The 15741-nt window shown below is 42.7% G+C and overlaps 1 protein-coding gene across 3 annotated transcripts in view; it reads left to right on the top strand.

Moving 5' to 3' along the window:
* Positions 1-14732, top strand: part of LOC115262638 (tubulin polyglutamylase TTLL13-like) — a 35720-nt gene extending 20988 nt beyond the window's left edge. The window contains exon 6 of one of the 3 annotated variants that reach the window (XM_062860590.1): positions 14038-14732. In XM_062860590.1, coding sequence (XP_062716574.1) covers positions 14038-14466 — 429 coding nt within the window. In that variant the 3' untranslated portion in view covers positions 14467-14732. The remainder of the gene's footprint in view (positions 1-14037) is intronic. The other 2 variants (XM_029865095.2, XM_029865085.2) reach the window with 2 other exon arrangements.
* Positions 14733-15741: the final 1009 nt, after the last annotated feature.

Genomic DNA, 15741 nt, shown 5'->3' with positions numbered 1-15741 from the left:
CAGAATGTTTCTGAGAATTTCGGAGACCCCTTCACAAAAATCCTTGAAACGCCTCTGAAACCTCCATGATCCCATTGAAATGTTCTTGAAATCCCCGTATGCAGTCAAAATGCCCCTGAAATCCTTTGGATTTCAGGGTATTCCCAAACACCTGAGTATTCCTGAAATCTTCAGAAACATCTCCTTAAAACGTACCTGAACCTTTTTGGGCTTTCTACAAACTACTCATATTGCCCACTTTACTGGCATTTTACCAGATTTGCTGGTATGTCTGAAACGTACTGAAAGACTTGTAATTAGAAGGCACAAAATGTTGCCAATTCACAAATTGAGAGATGAAATTTGTGAAAAAATCGCGTTCTGATGGGATTTGAACCCACGACTCCGTATTCGCTTGACCGGCGCTTTAACCAACTAAGCCACAGAACAAATAATGGCTCTGCGGAATATAAAGCCAAACCGAGAGCCAAACTGACTCCAAAGCCGCACCGTGAACACTCGTATTTCTCAAGCTCATTTCTCTTTCGGCTTAGATGCCAATCCACAACACACTCCCATTTCTACAAATAAGAGCGAATTATTTTTATGAAGCCGAGACTTAGGAGTGTTCACTGTGCTGCTTCGGAGTCAGTTTGGTTTACTATTCCGCAGAATCATTACTTGTTCTGTGGCTTAGTTGGTTGAAGCGCCGGTCTAGCGAATACGGAGTCGTGGGTTGGAATCCCACCAGAACGCGATTTTTTTCGCAAATTTCATTCTCAATTTGTCAATTAACAACATTTCCTGCCTTCTAATTACAAGTTTTCCAGGAAGTTCCCGGGGTTTGACCCCATCTCAAATGGAGGAGCAAGATCTGCTCTTGCGAACTAGATTCTCTCATTAAAGCGCTGACACAATTTATGCACAAAATCTCCTCTTTTTGGGCCCTTTTTATTTATGCATCCCCAGTCAATGGCATAAAATGAGGTTTCAGTGTACTGAATTGTACGGCTATGGTTAAGGTGTGCTTGTAATATGAATGGCTATCGAATCGAAAAGGTTGGTCAAGAGAGAATAAGCTTTCGATGCTAACGTAAACCCCAGTATGGCAGAAAAATAGAAGTATGTATATCAACATGGCGACCGTTATATAAATGGACATCTTTCAATATGGTTTGGCAAATTGAAGTTAAATATCGTCACCCAACGATAGTTAGGTATTCCCGATTGCAAACCAGAAAGCAATAATAATGCTTTTTCTTTTATTTAGGTGGTGAGTTTTAAAGAAAACTGCTTGTAAGTAGGCACGGTAAAGGCTGGGTATGCTGCGCAATTCAGATCCCATTGAGATCCACTAGCCTCTGCCCAGCAACTCCTATCCCTACCTCCACGCGGTACCGGCCGGAAACTATGAGCAACCTTAGGGAAGATCGGGTAACCAACCCCGGTGGAAACTTTGGTCGTAGGCTGACAGGGAAGGGGGGGTTTGCTTCGGCAAACCTGAGCGTCTGTTCTCCAGGAGGAGCGGCTCACAACAGCGTCTGATCCCCATGTTAGGGGCGGCTGATCTACGTCCGAGTGCCAGGGAAGGACTCTAAGCTCAACTGTGCACTATGGTCCTCCGGAAAGTAGGGGGTTGGTGTCAGGCCCTACGAGCCAGCCGTAAAAAACCATTGTAACGGAAAATCAGCAACAGAATAATACGAACCGAGACCAACGGCAACGACCCCAGCGAACAAAAAGGACATGCGATTGGAAACTCGGTACGTGGAACTGCCGATCTCTCAACTTCATTGGGAGCACCCGCATACTCGCCGATCTACTGAAGGACCGCGGGTTCGGCATCGTAGCGCTGCAGGAGGTGTGTTGGACAGGATCCATGGTGCGAACGTTTAGAGGTAATCATACCATCTACCAGAGCTGCGGCAACACACGCGAGCTGGGAACAGCTTTCATCGTGATGGGTGATATGCAGAGGCGCGTGATCGGTTGGTGGCCGATCGACGAAAGAATGTGCAGGTTGAGGATCAAGGGCCGATTCTTCAACTTCAGCATAATAAACGTGCACAGCCCACACTCCGGAAGTACTGATGATGACAAGGACGCATTTTACGCGCAGCTCGAACGCGAGTACGATCGCTGCCCAAGCCACGACGTCAAGATCATCATAGGTGATTTGAACGCTCAGGTAGGCCAGGAGGAGGAATTCAGACCGACGATTGGTAAGTTCAGCGCCCACCAGCAGACGAACGAAAACGGCCTACGACTCATTGATTTCGCCGCCTCCAAAAATATGGCCATACGTAGCACCTTTTTCCAACACAGCCTCCCTTATCGTTACACCTGGAGATCACCACAGCAGACGGAATCTCAAATCGACCACGTTCTGATTGACGGACGGCACTTCTCCGACATTATCGACGTCAGGACCTATCGTGGCGCCAACATCGACTCCGACCACTATCTGGTGATGGTCAAACTGCGCCCAAAACTCTCCGTCATCAACAATGTACGGTACCGGCGACCGCCACGGTACAACCTAGAGCGACTGAAGCAACCGGATGTCGCCTCAGCATACGCGCAGAATCTCGAGGCCGCGTTGCCAGACGAGGGCGAGCTCGATGAGGCCTCTCTAGAGGACTGCTGGAGTACAGTGAAAGCAGCCATCAACGACGCAGCCGAGAGCACCATCGGGTACGTGGAACGGAATCGACGTAACGAATGGTTCGACGAAGAGTGCAGAACGGTTTTGGAGGAGAAGAACGCAGCGAGGGCGGTAATGCTGCAGCAAGGGACTCGACAGAACGTGGAACGTTACAAACAGAAGCGGAAACAGCAGACCCGCCTCTTTCGGGAGAAAAAGGCGCCTGGAAGAAGCGGAGTGTGAAGAAATGGAACTGCTGTGCCGTTCCCAAGAAACACGGAAGTTCTATCAGAAGCTCAACGCATCCCGCAACGGATTCGTGCCGCGAGCCGAAATATGCAGGGATAAAGACGGAGGCCTCTTGACGGACGGACGTGAGGTGATCGAAAGGTGGAAGCAGCACTTCGATCAGCACCTGAACGGCGTGGAGAACGTAGACACGGGAGCCCACGGCAACGGAAGGAACGACGACGTCAGTGCAGCGGAGGACGGAAATGAACCAACTCCCACGCTGAGGGAAGTTAAGGATGCCATTCACCAGCTCAAAACCAACAAAGCAGCTGGTAAGGATGGTATCGCAGCTGAACTCATCAAGATGGGCCCAGAAAAGTTGGCCACCTGTCTGCATCGGCTGATAGTCAGGATCTGGGAAACCGAACAGCTACCGGAGGAGTGGAAGGAAGGGGTAATCTGCCCCATTCACAAGAAAGGCGACCATTTGGAATGTGAGAACTTCAGGGCGATCACTATTTTGAATGCTGCCTACAAAGTGCTATCCCAGATCATCTTCCGTCGTCTGTCACCTAAAACAAATGAGTTCGTGGGAAGTTATCAAGCCGGCTTCATCGACGGCCGGTCGACAACGGACCAGATCTTTACCGTACGGCAAATCCTCCAGAAATGCCGTGAATACCAGGTCCCAACGCACCACCTGTTCATCGACTTCAAAGCGGCATACGATAGTATCGACCGCGCAGAGCTATGGAGAATCATGGACGAAAACGGCTTTCCTGGGAAGCTGACTAGACTGATTAAAGCAACGATGGACGGTGTGCAAAACTGCGTAAGGGTTTCGGGTGAACTATCCAGTTCATTCGTATCTCGCCGGGGACTGCGACAAGGTGACGGACTCGCATGTCTACTCTTCAACATCGCGCTGGAAGGTGTGATGCGACGAGCCGGGCTCAACAGCCGGGGAACGATTTTCACTAAATCCGGTCAATTTGTGTGCTTTGCGGACGACATGGACATTATCGCTAGAACATTTGGAACGGTGGCAGAACTGTACACCCGCCTGAAACGCGAAGCAGCAAAGGTCGGACTGGTGGTGAATGCCTCAAAAACAAAGTACATGCTGGTAGGCGGAACCGAAAACGACCGGATCCGTCTGGGTAGTAATGTTACGATAGACGGGGATACTTTCGAGGGAAGTTTAACTCACAAAACTCACAAAATACTCGAAAACGTTTTGAAGTTTTAGTGTCTACAGTTGCTAATTCCGGAGGAAATTTTGGTCCTGGATAAAGTGTAAGCGTGCGGCAACATTAATCGTCATGTGACCGGATCCCCCTATCGAGTGATTGTTAACGGTCCAGCCAGGAGAAGACCACAAAGAGTCCCCCACAGCTACACTATATTCGAACTGCGGCTGCGATGACGAGTCGGGTTGCAGAGCGGTAATCCCCGCCGAACGCCTGTCATGTGGTCCAATGGAACCTGGAGTCTGCTGTCCAGCGAGTTGTAGTGAAGAAATCTACGACGGAAACCAGCACTTGGGTGACATGTCGTCAATAAGGTTTGATCTTTCCTTTTTATACTAGTAATAATACTTTTCTATGAGTACGCACCCAATCCAAACCAAAACTGGAATAGTATTTAGAATCCATTTCAATGTAATCAATTTTTTTATATTTTCAAGTGATTTCAGTTTCAGAGTACTCAAAGTTGACCTCATAACTTTCTCCATCCAGAATGGGGGGAGATCTATCTAATTTATTTTGTTTATTTTTTCATAAACTTATTGGATATTTGGGAAATATAAGGTTTGTATGAGGGGGGATCTGTAATGCTATTTTATTTTCGTTTCAGAGAGCGAGTAATGGCGCTTAAGCCTAGGCTTTCGAGCCCGGATACAGATCAAATACCTGTGTTCCATCCCAGGAGTAGGCATACCAATGGAGTGCGTATTAACCTTCTTAGCTTCACCACTCCCAACGATCTTGTACCTAATCCACATTCCCCTGATAACGAAACGGTTGGTACGGTTGTCCCCGTTTCATCAATCCTCCAATTCGAAAACTTGTGTCAACCATGTTATTCATACGTGGGTAATCTGATTGCCACAATTTTTTGAGTTATCTTTGAAACCATTAGTCTGCACAGTGGGCCTGGCCGTTTTAATATTTGTATCACATCATACCTGATATGCTGCAAATATTAATGATGACAAGAAAATACCAGAAGTAATTTCGGTATTTCCAGGATGCTTTTCAATACTGGCTGTGCAAGCACTAGATTAGATTAGATTAGATTAGATTAGATAGACGGGGATACTTTCGAGGTGGTGGAGGAATTCGTCTACCTCGGATCCTTACTGACGGCTGACAACAACGTGAGCCGAGAAATTCGGAGGCGCATCATCAGCGGAAGTCGGGCCTACTACGGGCTCCAGAAGAAACTGCGGTCGAAAAAGATTCACCCACGCACCAAATGCACCATGTACAAAACGATGATAAGACCGGTGATCCTCTACGGGCACGAGACATGGACCATGCTCGAGGAGGACCTGCAAGCACTCGGAGTTTTCGAGCGACGCGTGCTAAGAACGATCTTCGGCGGTGTGCAGGAGAACGATGTGTGGCGAAGAAGAATGAACCACGAGCTCGCTGCACTTTACGGCGAACCCAGCATCCAGAAGGTGGCCAAAGCCGGAAGGATACGTTGGGCAGGGCATGTTGCAAGAATGCCGGACAACAACCCTGCAAAGCTGGTGTTTGCAACGGATCCGGTTGGCACAAGAAGGCGTGGAGCGCAGAGAGCACGATGGGCGGACCAGGTGGAGCGTGACTTGGCGAGCATTGGGCGCGACCGAGGATGGAGAGCGGCAGCCACAAACCGAGTATTGTGGCGTACTATTGTTGATTATGTCTTGTCTTAATGATGTTGAACAAATAAATGTATGTATGTATGCTTGTAAGTAATCTAAAACTATCTAAATTGACAGCTTGAATCTAAAACTTGAAGCCGCTAGCTTCCCTACTAACAAAAGTAGCTGCATAATTTGTTGGTAGAAATATTAACTCAACCCGATGAAATTAAATATAAGAAAAAGTTTAATCATTACGTTTTTCAAGGATTTCTGCTGGAGTTACCACAGAAGCAGTTTAAATATTTCACTAGAGATCATCTGTGGAAAAGTTGAAACAAAATAATGAAAAAGATCTTATAAAAGTTGACTTTGATTAAAATTTGTATGAACTTCTTAAGTTGTTCTACCAATTATCGAATTATGTGCTTTCCTGAAATAATCTGAAATAATGGAGACTTTTTTCAATAACTTTGATTTTTTGCACCACTCTATCTTAAAATTCGTCACCCTATTGACGAAAAAATAATAAAAAATATGGGTCTAATTTACTTCGATGCACTACAATCCAGCGAAATATTACGACATTCGAGTTAAACTAAATTGATTTTCTATGGAATGGCTGTATAATCAAAGTTGTTATCTAATTTTGAGCCAATGATCATTTGGCCATTAGTCAATACCAACGAATGATCCTCCGGACGATCCGGAACATCCATAAATAAGGCCATTTCATCAATCTTTTTCAACAACACCGCAGTTTTAACTTGAATCGAGGCTGTTGAATTTGATCTGAGAGGACAAAATCGCATTCCGGAAGATAAATAAATCCCGGAAGGTCATTCCGGGAAATGTGATACCTGACATCACATATATACTGTAGTGTACCCCACTGTGTACACTACTTTCGATTATCAATACATGTACAATAGAAAGTGAGTAGCAACTCACATGCATATTGTATATTATCAAAAGGAATATATTTCAGTTTTGTTCTCACTGTTAACCGAGTCAGATGCCTGCCGAATCCGAATACTTTGAATATAACAGTGGCTCGAGGATGAACTGGATTTATTGTTTCATTTTTGTCTCGTGATTTTTTTTTTGCTTCGGCCAGTGATTTTTGTGAAAGCGTGCAAAATTTGTGAAAATGTGTACACTCTGAAGAATTTTCACGTCCGATTTACGTGAAAAGATAGGTAGTTTTCGTCCACCATATTTTTCACGTCACCTTCACCGGAATGTCAGGTAGCTGGACAAATTTGAGCTTCGAGAATCGACGTGATGAGTCAGGTAAATTTGACTCGCGTTTTAGGTATCGTTTACGTGAAATGTGGGTGAGTGCCACTGGAATTTCAGGTAACTTTTACGTGAAAATATGATTAACTTTTTTTTTTTTTGTTGGTTTTGATTGGTTTTTCTCGGTGAAACTGAACTGCAATTAAACGTCGTTTTTACGTTTCAACCTACTTTTTTATTTTTTCGGTCATCTTCAGAAACTGTCGTACAAATACAACAGAAAAGAACAAAAAAGAAAACATTCACAAATTACAAACATTTCACAATTCATAAAATTGACAAAAACACAACACTTACAAATCCGCCGCCTGTCCGTTTCCCAAGGCGGTACTTTTCATTCTAATTAATTAGCCTACTTCTCTGTGTCGTCGTTCGGTTCGCTGTTGCTCGTCTTTCAGTTTATTAATCAAATTGTTGTATGTGTTGGAGAATCCGTCTACGTCACGCTGCAAGTTTACCGTCGTGTCTTTCTTTACTTTTATGTGGATCACCTCGGCTGTTAGCCTACTCGCGTAGTTGTCGATTCTCTCCAGAATGCGAGTTCTGGAGAAGTCAAAATGATGACCGTTTTCGACCGCGTGTTGGGTGAGTCCCGTAGCTGATGCATTGGTGCGTATTGAGTTTCGGTGTTGCGCAATGCGCTTGTCTAGAGTTTGTGACGTTTGTCCAATGTACTCTTTTTCCTCGCACGCCCCACAAGGAATTGAATATACCACATTTGTTTGCTTCATTGGTGGTATGGCATCTTTGAGCTTGGTGAAAACCGTGTTTTTCACCTTATCACATGGCTTGAATGAAGCTGTGATTTCGTGCTGTTTCAGCGTTTTGCTCACCTTCTCACTGAGACCCGGGATGTATGGGATGGACACGTACTTTTTCGATTCCTCTTTTTTCTCTTCGTTCTCCATCGTGTTGTAGAGTAGATGGACTCGGTCTGTTAACGTACGTTTTATGAGATCCTCTGGGTAGTTGTTGTTGCGGAGAATCTTTTTTACCATTCCAATGCTTTCCTCCCTTCGATCTGTGTCCGTGAGCTTGAGTGCCCGATCGATGAGTGCGATCATCGTGTTTACCTTGTGAGTATGCGGGCTCTCCGAGTGGTAGTCTAGATAGCGACCATCTTTCTGCTTCGGGAACCACATTTTTCGAATCCTCTCACCACTTCGCGAGAGTGTGAGATCCAGGAACCGAAGTGCCTCATCCTCCACGGTGAACTGTAGCTTCTCGTCGATGACGTTGAACTGCTCCACCACTTTCTCCACATCTTCTCTTCTCCCAACAATGAAGCAGTCGTCGACGTACCGTCTGTATATGGACAGGGTGATATTTTTCTCCTCTAGTTGTGTTATGGCCTCCTGTTCTACCTTCTCCATGATGAGGTTCGCCACTACCGGTGAAAGGGGGGATCCCATGGGGACCCCCGTTGTTTGGCAGTAGAATTTCCCGTCATACTAGAAAAACGATGCTTCCAGGACAGTTTTCATGGCATGTCTGAAGCTGTCCCATGGAATTGTGGTGTACTCTTGTATTTCTTCCCATTTTGCTTCCACTAGTTGGTATACCGGGACGTTGGTGTAGAGGGATACCACGTCCAGCGAGTACATGATGCAACCATCTGGGACGACCACGTGCGAAATTTCATTAGCAAAATCGAAGCTGTTGCGCACATGGTACTGCGTTTTACCCACGACGTTTCCCAAGATTTCCGCTAGGAATTGTGCCACACGATATGTTGCAGTTCCTATGGTTGATACTACAGGGCGGAGAGGTCTGTTCGGTTTATGAATTTTTGGCAGCCCATAGATTCTTGGTGGGTGACAGTTGTAAACCTTGAGTCTGTTTTTTGTTTGTGTCTCGATGTGACCGCGTTTCCACCATTCCTCGATGATCGTGTTGAGTTTCTTCAAGGTACGGTTCGTAGGATTTTCGTTCAACGGTTTGTACGTGTTCGTGTCACTCACCATTTCCGCCATTTTTTCACGATATTCCGTAGCAGACAATACCACGGTTTTGTTGCCTTTGTCTGCCCTTGTTACGTACAGATCGGGATGCTCGTTCAGGAACTTTCGGGTTCTTATGATCTCCTTGAGTATCCACTCGTTCTCCTTCGTTTTTGGCTGTCGTTGGTAGTTGACGTAGTTCGACATGATCGTTGAAACTTCGCCTCTGATTTCTTCTGCTTCGGGTTTTCTCTTTATCGCTGTTTCGACCTTCGGCCACGAACCTTACGTACGGAATCGTTCTTCTGTTTTGGATGTTGAAGTTGGGACCGAGAAGAAGGGTTCTCTCCACGAAGTCCGGTAATTCCTCCATTGTTGTGTTTTCGATCCATTCGCGATTCCGATGTTGACTTCGAACTTTCTCCATCTTTAGCGCTTCCAGCTTTCTTGTCTCTACCGTTTTCGACTTTGTGTACGTGTTTCTTGCACTTTTTTCCACCATTTGCAACACGTATTGCCAGTCTTCGACGCTCGTCGTTTCTTCGACCTTCCTTTTCAGGTACTGCTTCGTTTTCTTCAGTCGTTGGAGCGTCCTTTTTGTGTCCTGGATTGTCACACTAATCAGTTTGATTTTCTATTTGTGGACTAGCTTGTTCAGTTTGGCCACGGAAACAGGGTTCACCAGGTTCAAACTGAGATTATAGTTTAGGCAATTTGGAACTAGTTTGAATCTTCGACAATTGAGCATGAACTTCAATCGGTTTTTTGCTTTCGCCATCTTAATTGCCGTTTTCAGCAGTGATTTAACCCAGCTGCTTACTTGTCTTCCGTACTTCCTTTTCACGGTATTCACGAAAAACATTGTGCTTCTGTCACGTTTTTTCTTTCACCAAACTATTTGATATTATTTGGTTTTGATCACCGTTTGCTTTATTTGTTGGTTTTGATTGGTTTTTCTCGGTGAAACTGAACTGCAATTAAACGTCGTTTTTACGTTTCAACCTACTTTTTTATTTTTTCGGTCATCTTCAGAAACTGTCATACAAATACAATAGAAAAGAACAAAAAAGAAAACATTCACAAATTACAAACATTTCACAATTCATAAAATTGACAAAACCACAACACTTACAAATCCGCCGCCCGTCCGTTTCCCAAGGCGGTACTTTTCATTCTAATTAAGGCCGGACGGGACGGTGGTTGAATCGTCCGCCATTGCTCTGTTGCTAGTAAGATGCAAATCTCAACTTCTACTTCATATTATTGACTAGAAATTTGATCGTTCATTTGCTCACTTGTGGTGCACAATCGACTAAAGTTTCAGCTACGTTAGTGCTGGGGAAATTGATATTTGCTTCTTCAAAATCGCGAGGCAAATTGTTAGAAAGAGAGAGAAGATAGGAAAAATTACACGTCGTCCCGTGCGGCCTTAACACCGAAACTCAATACGCACCAATGCATCAGCTACGGGACTCACCCAACACGCGGTCGAAAACGGTCATCATTTTGACTTCTCCAGAACTCGCATTCTGGAGAGAATCGACAACTACGCGAGTAGGCTAACAGCCGAGGTGATCCACATAAAAGTAAAGAAAGACACGACGGTAAACTTGCAGCGTGACGTAGACGGATTCTCCAACACATACAACAATTTGATTAATAAACTGAAAGACGAGCAACAGCGAACCGAACGACGACACAGAGAAGTAGGCTAATTAATTAGAATGAAAAGTACCGCCTTGGGAAACGGACAGGCGGCGGATTTGTAAGTGTTGTGTTTTTGTCAATTTTATGAATTGTGAAATGTTTGTAATTTGTGAATGTTTTCTTTTTTGTTCTTTTCTATTGTATTTGTATGACAGTTTCTGAAGATGACCGAAAAAATAAAAAAGTAGGTTGAAACGTAAAAACGACGTTTAATTGCAGTTCAGTTTCACCGAGAAAAACCAATCAAAACCAACAAATAAAGCAAACGGTGATCAAAACCAAATAATATATAATATAAATATGATTAACGCTACATGAATTTCACGTAATTTATGTACGAATTTTAGATGAAAATAAAGCAGTCTCACCAGCTTGCAACGTATTTGAAGAGGCAAGAGAATTTGAATCCTTACAAAATGCAATAAATATTCATAGATTTTACCCTACCGTAGAATAAATCTATCATTGCATTTTATAGGGATTTGAAATCTTACTTCCTCAAATACGCTACAAGCAGGTGCTAATATGTAACAATTACAGAAAAATCTTTATCAGTCATTTATTTTACAGTATGTAAATACTTAATAAATTTGCACTTACATTTCTACATACGTTTCGGATCCTCTGATCCTTTAAAAGTGCAGAGTTCCAAATAAATCCAAGGATGATAAAGCAAAATCTTTGAAGTCCAACCGTTTTTAACACTCGTTGAACTCCTCTGTTGGACCTCCGCTACCGTCACGAGACTTATGACGCATTCCAGCTCTGAAATTATTGAACATAGAAAAAGTCACAACTGCGTAAAATTAATCACTATTATTTGCTTTAAACAATTCAAATTAACGTTCAGTATTTACCTACAACAAAACTTGCACGGAAACTTTAGGAAGCCGTTTTGCACCAACCTTCTCGACGCCATGTTGAATTGTTTTTCACACCTGAAAGTCACGTAACTTTCGTTCCGCGGAATGTTCCAAGTCAAAATACACTAACACGAACGCATCAAAGCGGTTTACGTGAAAAACTAGGTGGATTTCATCAAACAGGGCGGTGCCTACGACGTGGTTATCGAGTGACAATGACTAACGCCACGTAACTTTGGAAGTTTTAAGGATAAGCATGAGCTACGTGATATTTCACGTAAATCGGACATGAAAACTTTTTAGAGTGTACACATCGTAAATTTTGTGTTGAACTTTTTTCGTTGGATCGGCGCGGGGGCATCTTTTTGTGCACATTTTTGTTTTGTTTCGGTGACGATACTGGGTGACGTTTTTTTTGTTTTACGCTTCAACTTTTTTTTGCCTGCCGATTAGGTCGTTGATTTTTACATAACAAAATCATTTTTCCAATCGTGCAGCATATTTTTTTTATTTTTGTTGTAAGTGTGTTTTTCAAATTGTAGGGGTAGGCGGGGCATAATGAGCAGGTGGGGCATAATGAGCACCTTGTATTTTCACTGTATATTTTCAAATTAACAGAACAAATTGCTTGATTGTAGCCTTATTATCTAAAATCCAATGAGTTGATGACAAAACATTAGTCAAAAAATCCGTTTACCTTGAAAAATTAATCAAAATGCGTAAAGTGGTCAGGTACTGGGAAAATATTATAAGAATCAGGTGACCTAAAATAAGGTTTTTGGTATCGAAATCACAACTTAGTGGGCTTCTATCGATTTTTTTGATATTCCCTAGGCCAATGAAATGTATTTGTAACACTTTTCAACTATTTGTATAATTATTTTGTTGAAAAAATATGATTCAAAGAGTTGGTAGTAGGGTGGGGCAGAATGAGCAACTAGTGAAAAAATAATGAAAATGGTAAAGATCTTCAACAAACAAATTTTAATTTTGGTTTTCTCTGTTTTGATGCATATAGTAAGGTTTTATCTGTAACTTTTAATTTATTAGCTTTAAAATTTCAGTATCTGTTTATTATCACCGTTTAAAAATTGCTCAATAGAAGACTCATTGGGACCCCACAGTTCCCTACAAATTAAACCCCGTAATCCCTTCAAATTCTCATTGATTGTTGCCGGTATGCTTGATCATTGACAAGAATAGTCAATTAGCATTTTATTGTGTACAAAACTGATATTGATCATCCTGCCCCACCTAGGGTGCTCATTATGCCCCACCCCCAAAACGCAACTCGCGATTTTATACGTTTTTAAAAACACAAAATTCTACAACATTTATAACTTTATTCGGAATTTCAACGGTTAGCTTTTGTCAGTTAAGGTTCAAATGAGGATTGAACGTTAAAATTACACATGGGTTGCACTTCATTTATTGGATTTGGTGGCAAAATGCTTAAGCTGCTCATTATGCCCCGCCTACCCCTACTTTTCATAAAACGTCATTTTGAATCGCTAGCAACGATTCTTTTAAGCCCAGATTTTATTGTTCGTCTTTTAGTGCCATTTTGCTTGGCAACGCAACGGTGAGCAGTGTGAACAACGATATGATGCCGATATCATTTACAAGAATGTCGCACTTCGGCATACGGTATTAGGAGAACAACGGTGCGACAGGGCGCGTTTGTTGCCCAATTTTGATATGAATGCTGTTTCCCGACGATGGAGAGGACAGATGACGATCAACTCACGCAAACGGTACGACTGCATCGGCCAAGCATCGACGGCATATTGTAATCCAAGTAATTGTCAATTTTTATTTATAATGAATATGCCTAATGCCGAGAGTCAAACAGAAAAATTATCGTTTGGCGTTTTCACATCTGTAACGTGTACTCTGTTTGCGGATTTTTTGTGCAACATCTAGGGTAGTTTCACCAACTGTAAAAAACTGTTTAAAAGCGTGAAATTTGTGATCAATTTTAACGTGTTTACTCTAGCCCCAATGTTTTTTTTTTTTGTTAAGGGGAAAGAATCAGCTCTTGATTCTTAAATAGTAGCAATAAATGAATGAAGTAGTATACAACTATAATTATAAAAAGAGCAGTTTTGATAATAATTTTTAAATTAGTTTCATATCTCACTTATTGATGCAAATGGTTAATTTTAGATTAGGGCAAATCAAACCTGCTTTTGCATTCTGAATGATTGATTGGAATCGTGTCGTAGCACTTAACTTTTCTGAATAAACAGATAAATAGTTTCCAATCCTAAGGGAAGAGGAGTTGTAGTGTACCCCACTGTGTACACTACTTTCGATTATCAATACATGTACAATAGAAAGTGAGTAGCAACTCACATGCATAATGTATATTATCAAAAGGAATATATTTCAGTTTTGTTCTCACTGTTAACCGAGTCAGATGCCTGCCGAATCCGAATGCTTTGAATATAACATATACCAACAGTATTTCAATGCTTCCATATCGAAATTCACCGATACATTTCTCCCCTCATTTTACAGATCTATCTCAACTTCAATCGGAACAAACTCCTAACGATGTCGGACCAACGAAAGTACAAGGAAGTATTCTCCAAACTGGTCGCCAACGACATACTCCAGCAGGACCTCAGCAGCCAACAATCGACCCAATCCGGTACAACCACCTGTCTTCCGGTGCTATCCAACCACTACGGTAGCAGTAACGCTTCGCACTCGTCCAGTCAAAAACTGCACCTCAAAAGCCTGGTAACGATCAGCGACTCCACGTCCTGGATGCAGTGCGCCGAAGTCCCCCAACCCAGCCGACCGCCCTTGCCGTACCTGTTGGCATCGCAACCGACCAACTACCGGAGCACCAAGTCCACCATGGCACGGCAGGTCACCAACGTGGTCAAGCGGCACAACATGGACACTAGGCAGCTGTACTCGGCCTCCGATAAGGTTATCTAGTATTGAGTTTGGGCGGATAGCTGCAGCTCCTCCTTTAGTTTGGGTTCGGTTGTTATCTGCTCAGTCAATTCTGTTTGTGCCTACTTGCTGCCACTGCTGGCCTGCAGCATTATTTCGTGCAAATTGCGTGTGCTTCGGTTGTACAAAGATGAACAAATTACGTTTCAGAGCGATTTAATCAAATTCTGCCCGAGTTTAAATTTATCAGTAATAAAAATCTATTGTGAGCTTTTGAGCGGTGGTTGGACAGTTTTCGGAAAGAAATTCCCTCTAGGGGCCATCCATTAAGTACGTCACGGTCCTAGAGGGAGGTGGGTGGTGGGTTTGTGAAAATGTGACAAACAATGTATTAAGTATACGAAATACCCGTACGAAGGGGGGAGGGGGTCGAAAAATCCCAATTCTAGCGTGACGTACTTAATGGATGCTCCCCTACCACATATACAACTACAATCTATTGCCCCCTTGAAACTGTACGAATCAATCAAAATGAATTTGTAGTTCAACTCACAAGATTTCACTGGTAGCACTCTACATCCGCTTGGCCAGAGTGTGATGCAAATCATCCTGAACATGGACAAATTGTGATAAACAGAGAACAACATCCGATAGATTGATTAAAATTTATTGGTTATATTAAAAAATAACAAATAATGCTCACTAAAAATCTATATGTACAGGAAAATTAAACACATTAAGATTATAAGAATTAACTAAAAATCATTTTTCTCTTACAACGTAGCATTCGTTAATGGTTGGACACCCATTCCCCGGTGTGTCCTCACTCTTGAATTTCTCTTCGGATTTCCGCGGCTCAACCATCTTGCACCTGTGAATAGTAGGTTCTAGCTGTTTCATTAGTTTTGTCAATTTTATGAAAAAGAAAAAAAAATCGTTCAGAATTCAATGTTCTCCTGATGTTCAACGCCACTGGGTTTCAATTTCAACAGCTCGTTTCCCTTTCATTTTTTTGTTTTCGTTTCGAGAGATGCTTCAATTAATTGGCGCGCTAGGCTAGGCTGTTGCGAACACAAATCGAAAAAAAAATCCTAAATTATACAACACTAACTACCTAACTAAATCGAAGAGGACGAGGAGCAAAAGTAAAGTAACGCGGAAGGCAATAAGCGTGTCGCTTGCTTGTATTAGTTGAATAATCTCTTTTTTCTTGCATGGTTGTTGTAACGCTTTCTATACTTGTGTTTTTTTGTGGTTTGTTTGTGTTGATGCTCTTTTACATCGTGACGAGCCGCGCATTACGAATTACTTGGTGTA

Source organism: Aedes albopictus, chromosome 3, assembly GCF_035046485.1.
Source record: "Aedes albopictus strain Foshan chromosome 3, AalbF5, whole genome shotgun sequence".
In the NCBI taxonomy this organism is placed as follows: domain Eukaryota; kingdom Metazoa; phylum Arthropoda; class Insecta; order Diptera; family Culicidae; genus Aedes; species Aedes albopictus.
The sequence above is the reverse complement of the archived record's forward strand: the minus strand, read 5'-3'. Positions and strand labels throughout refer to the sequence as shown.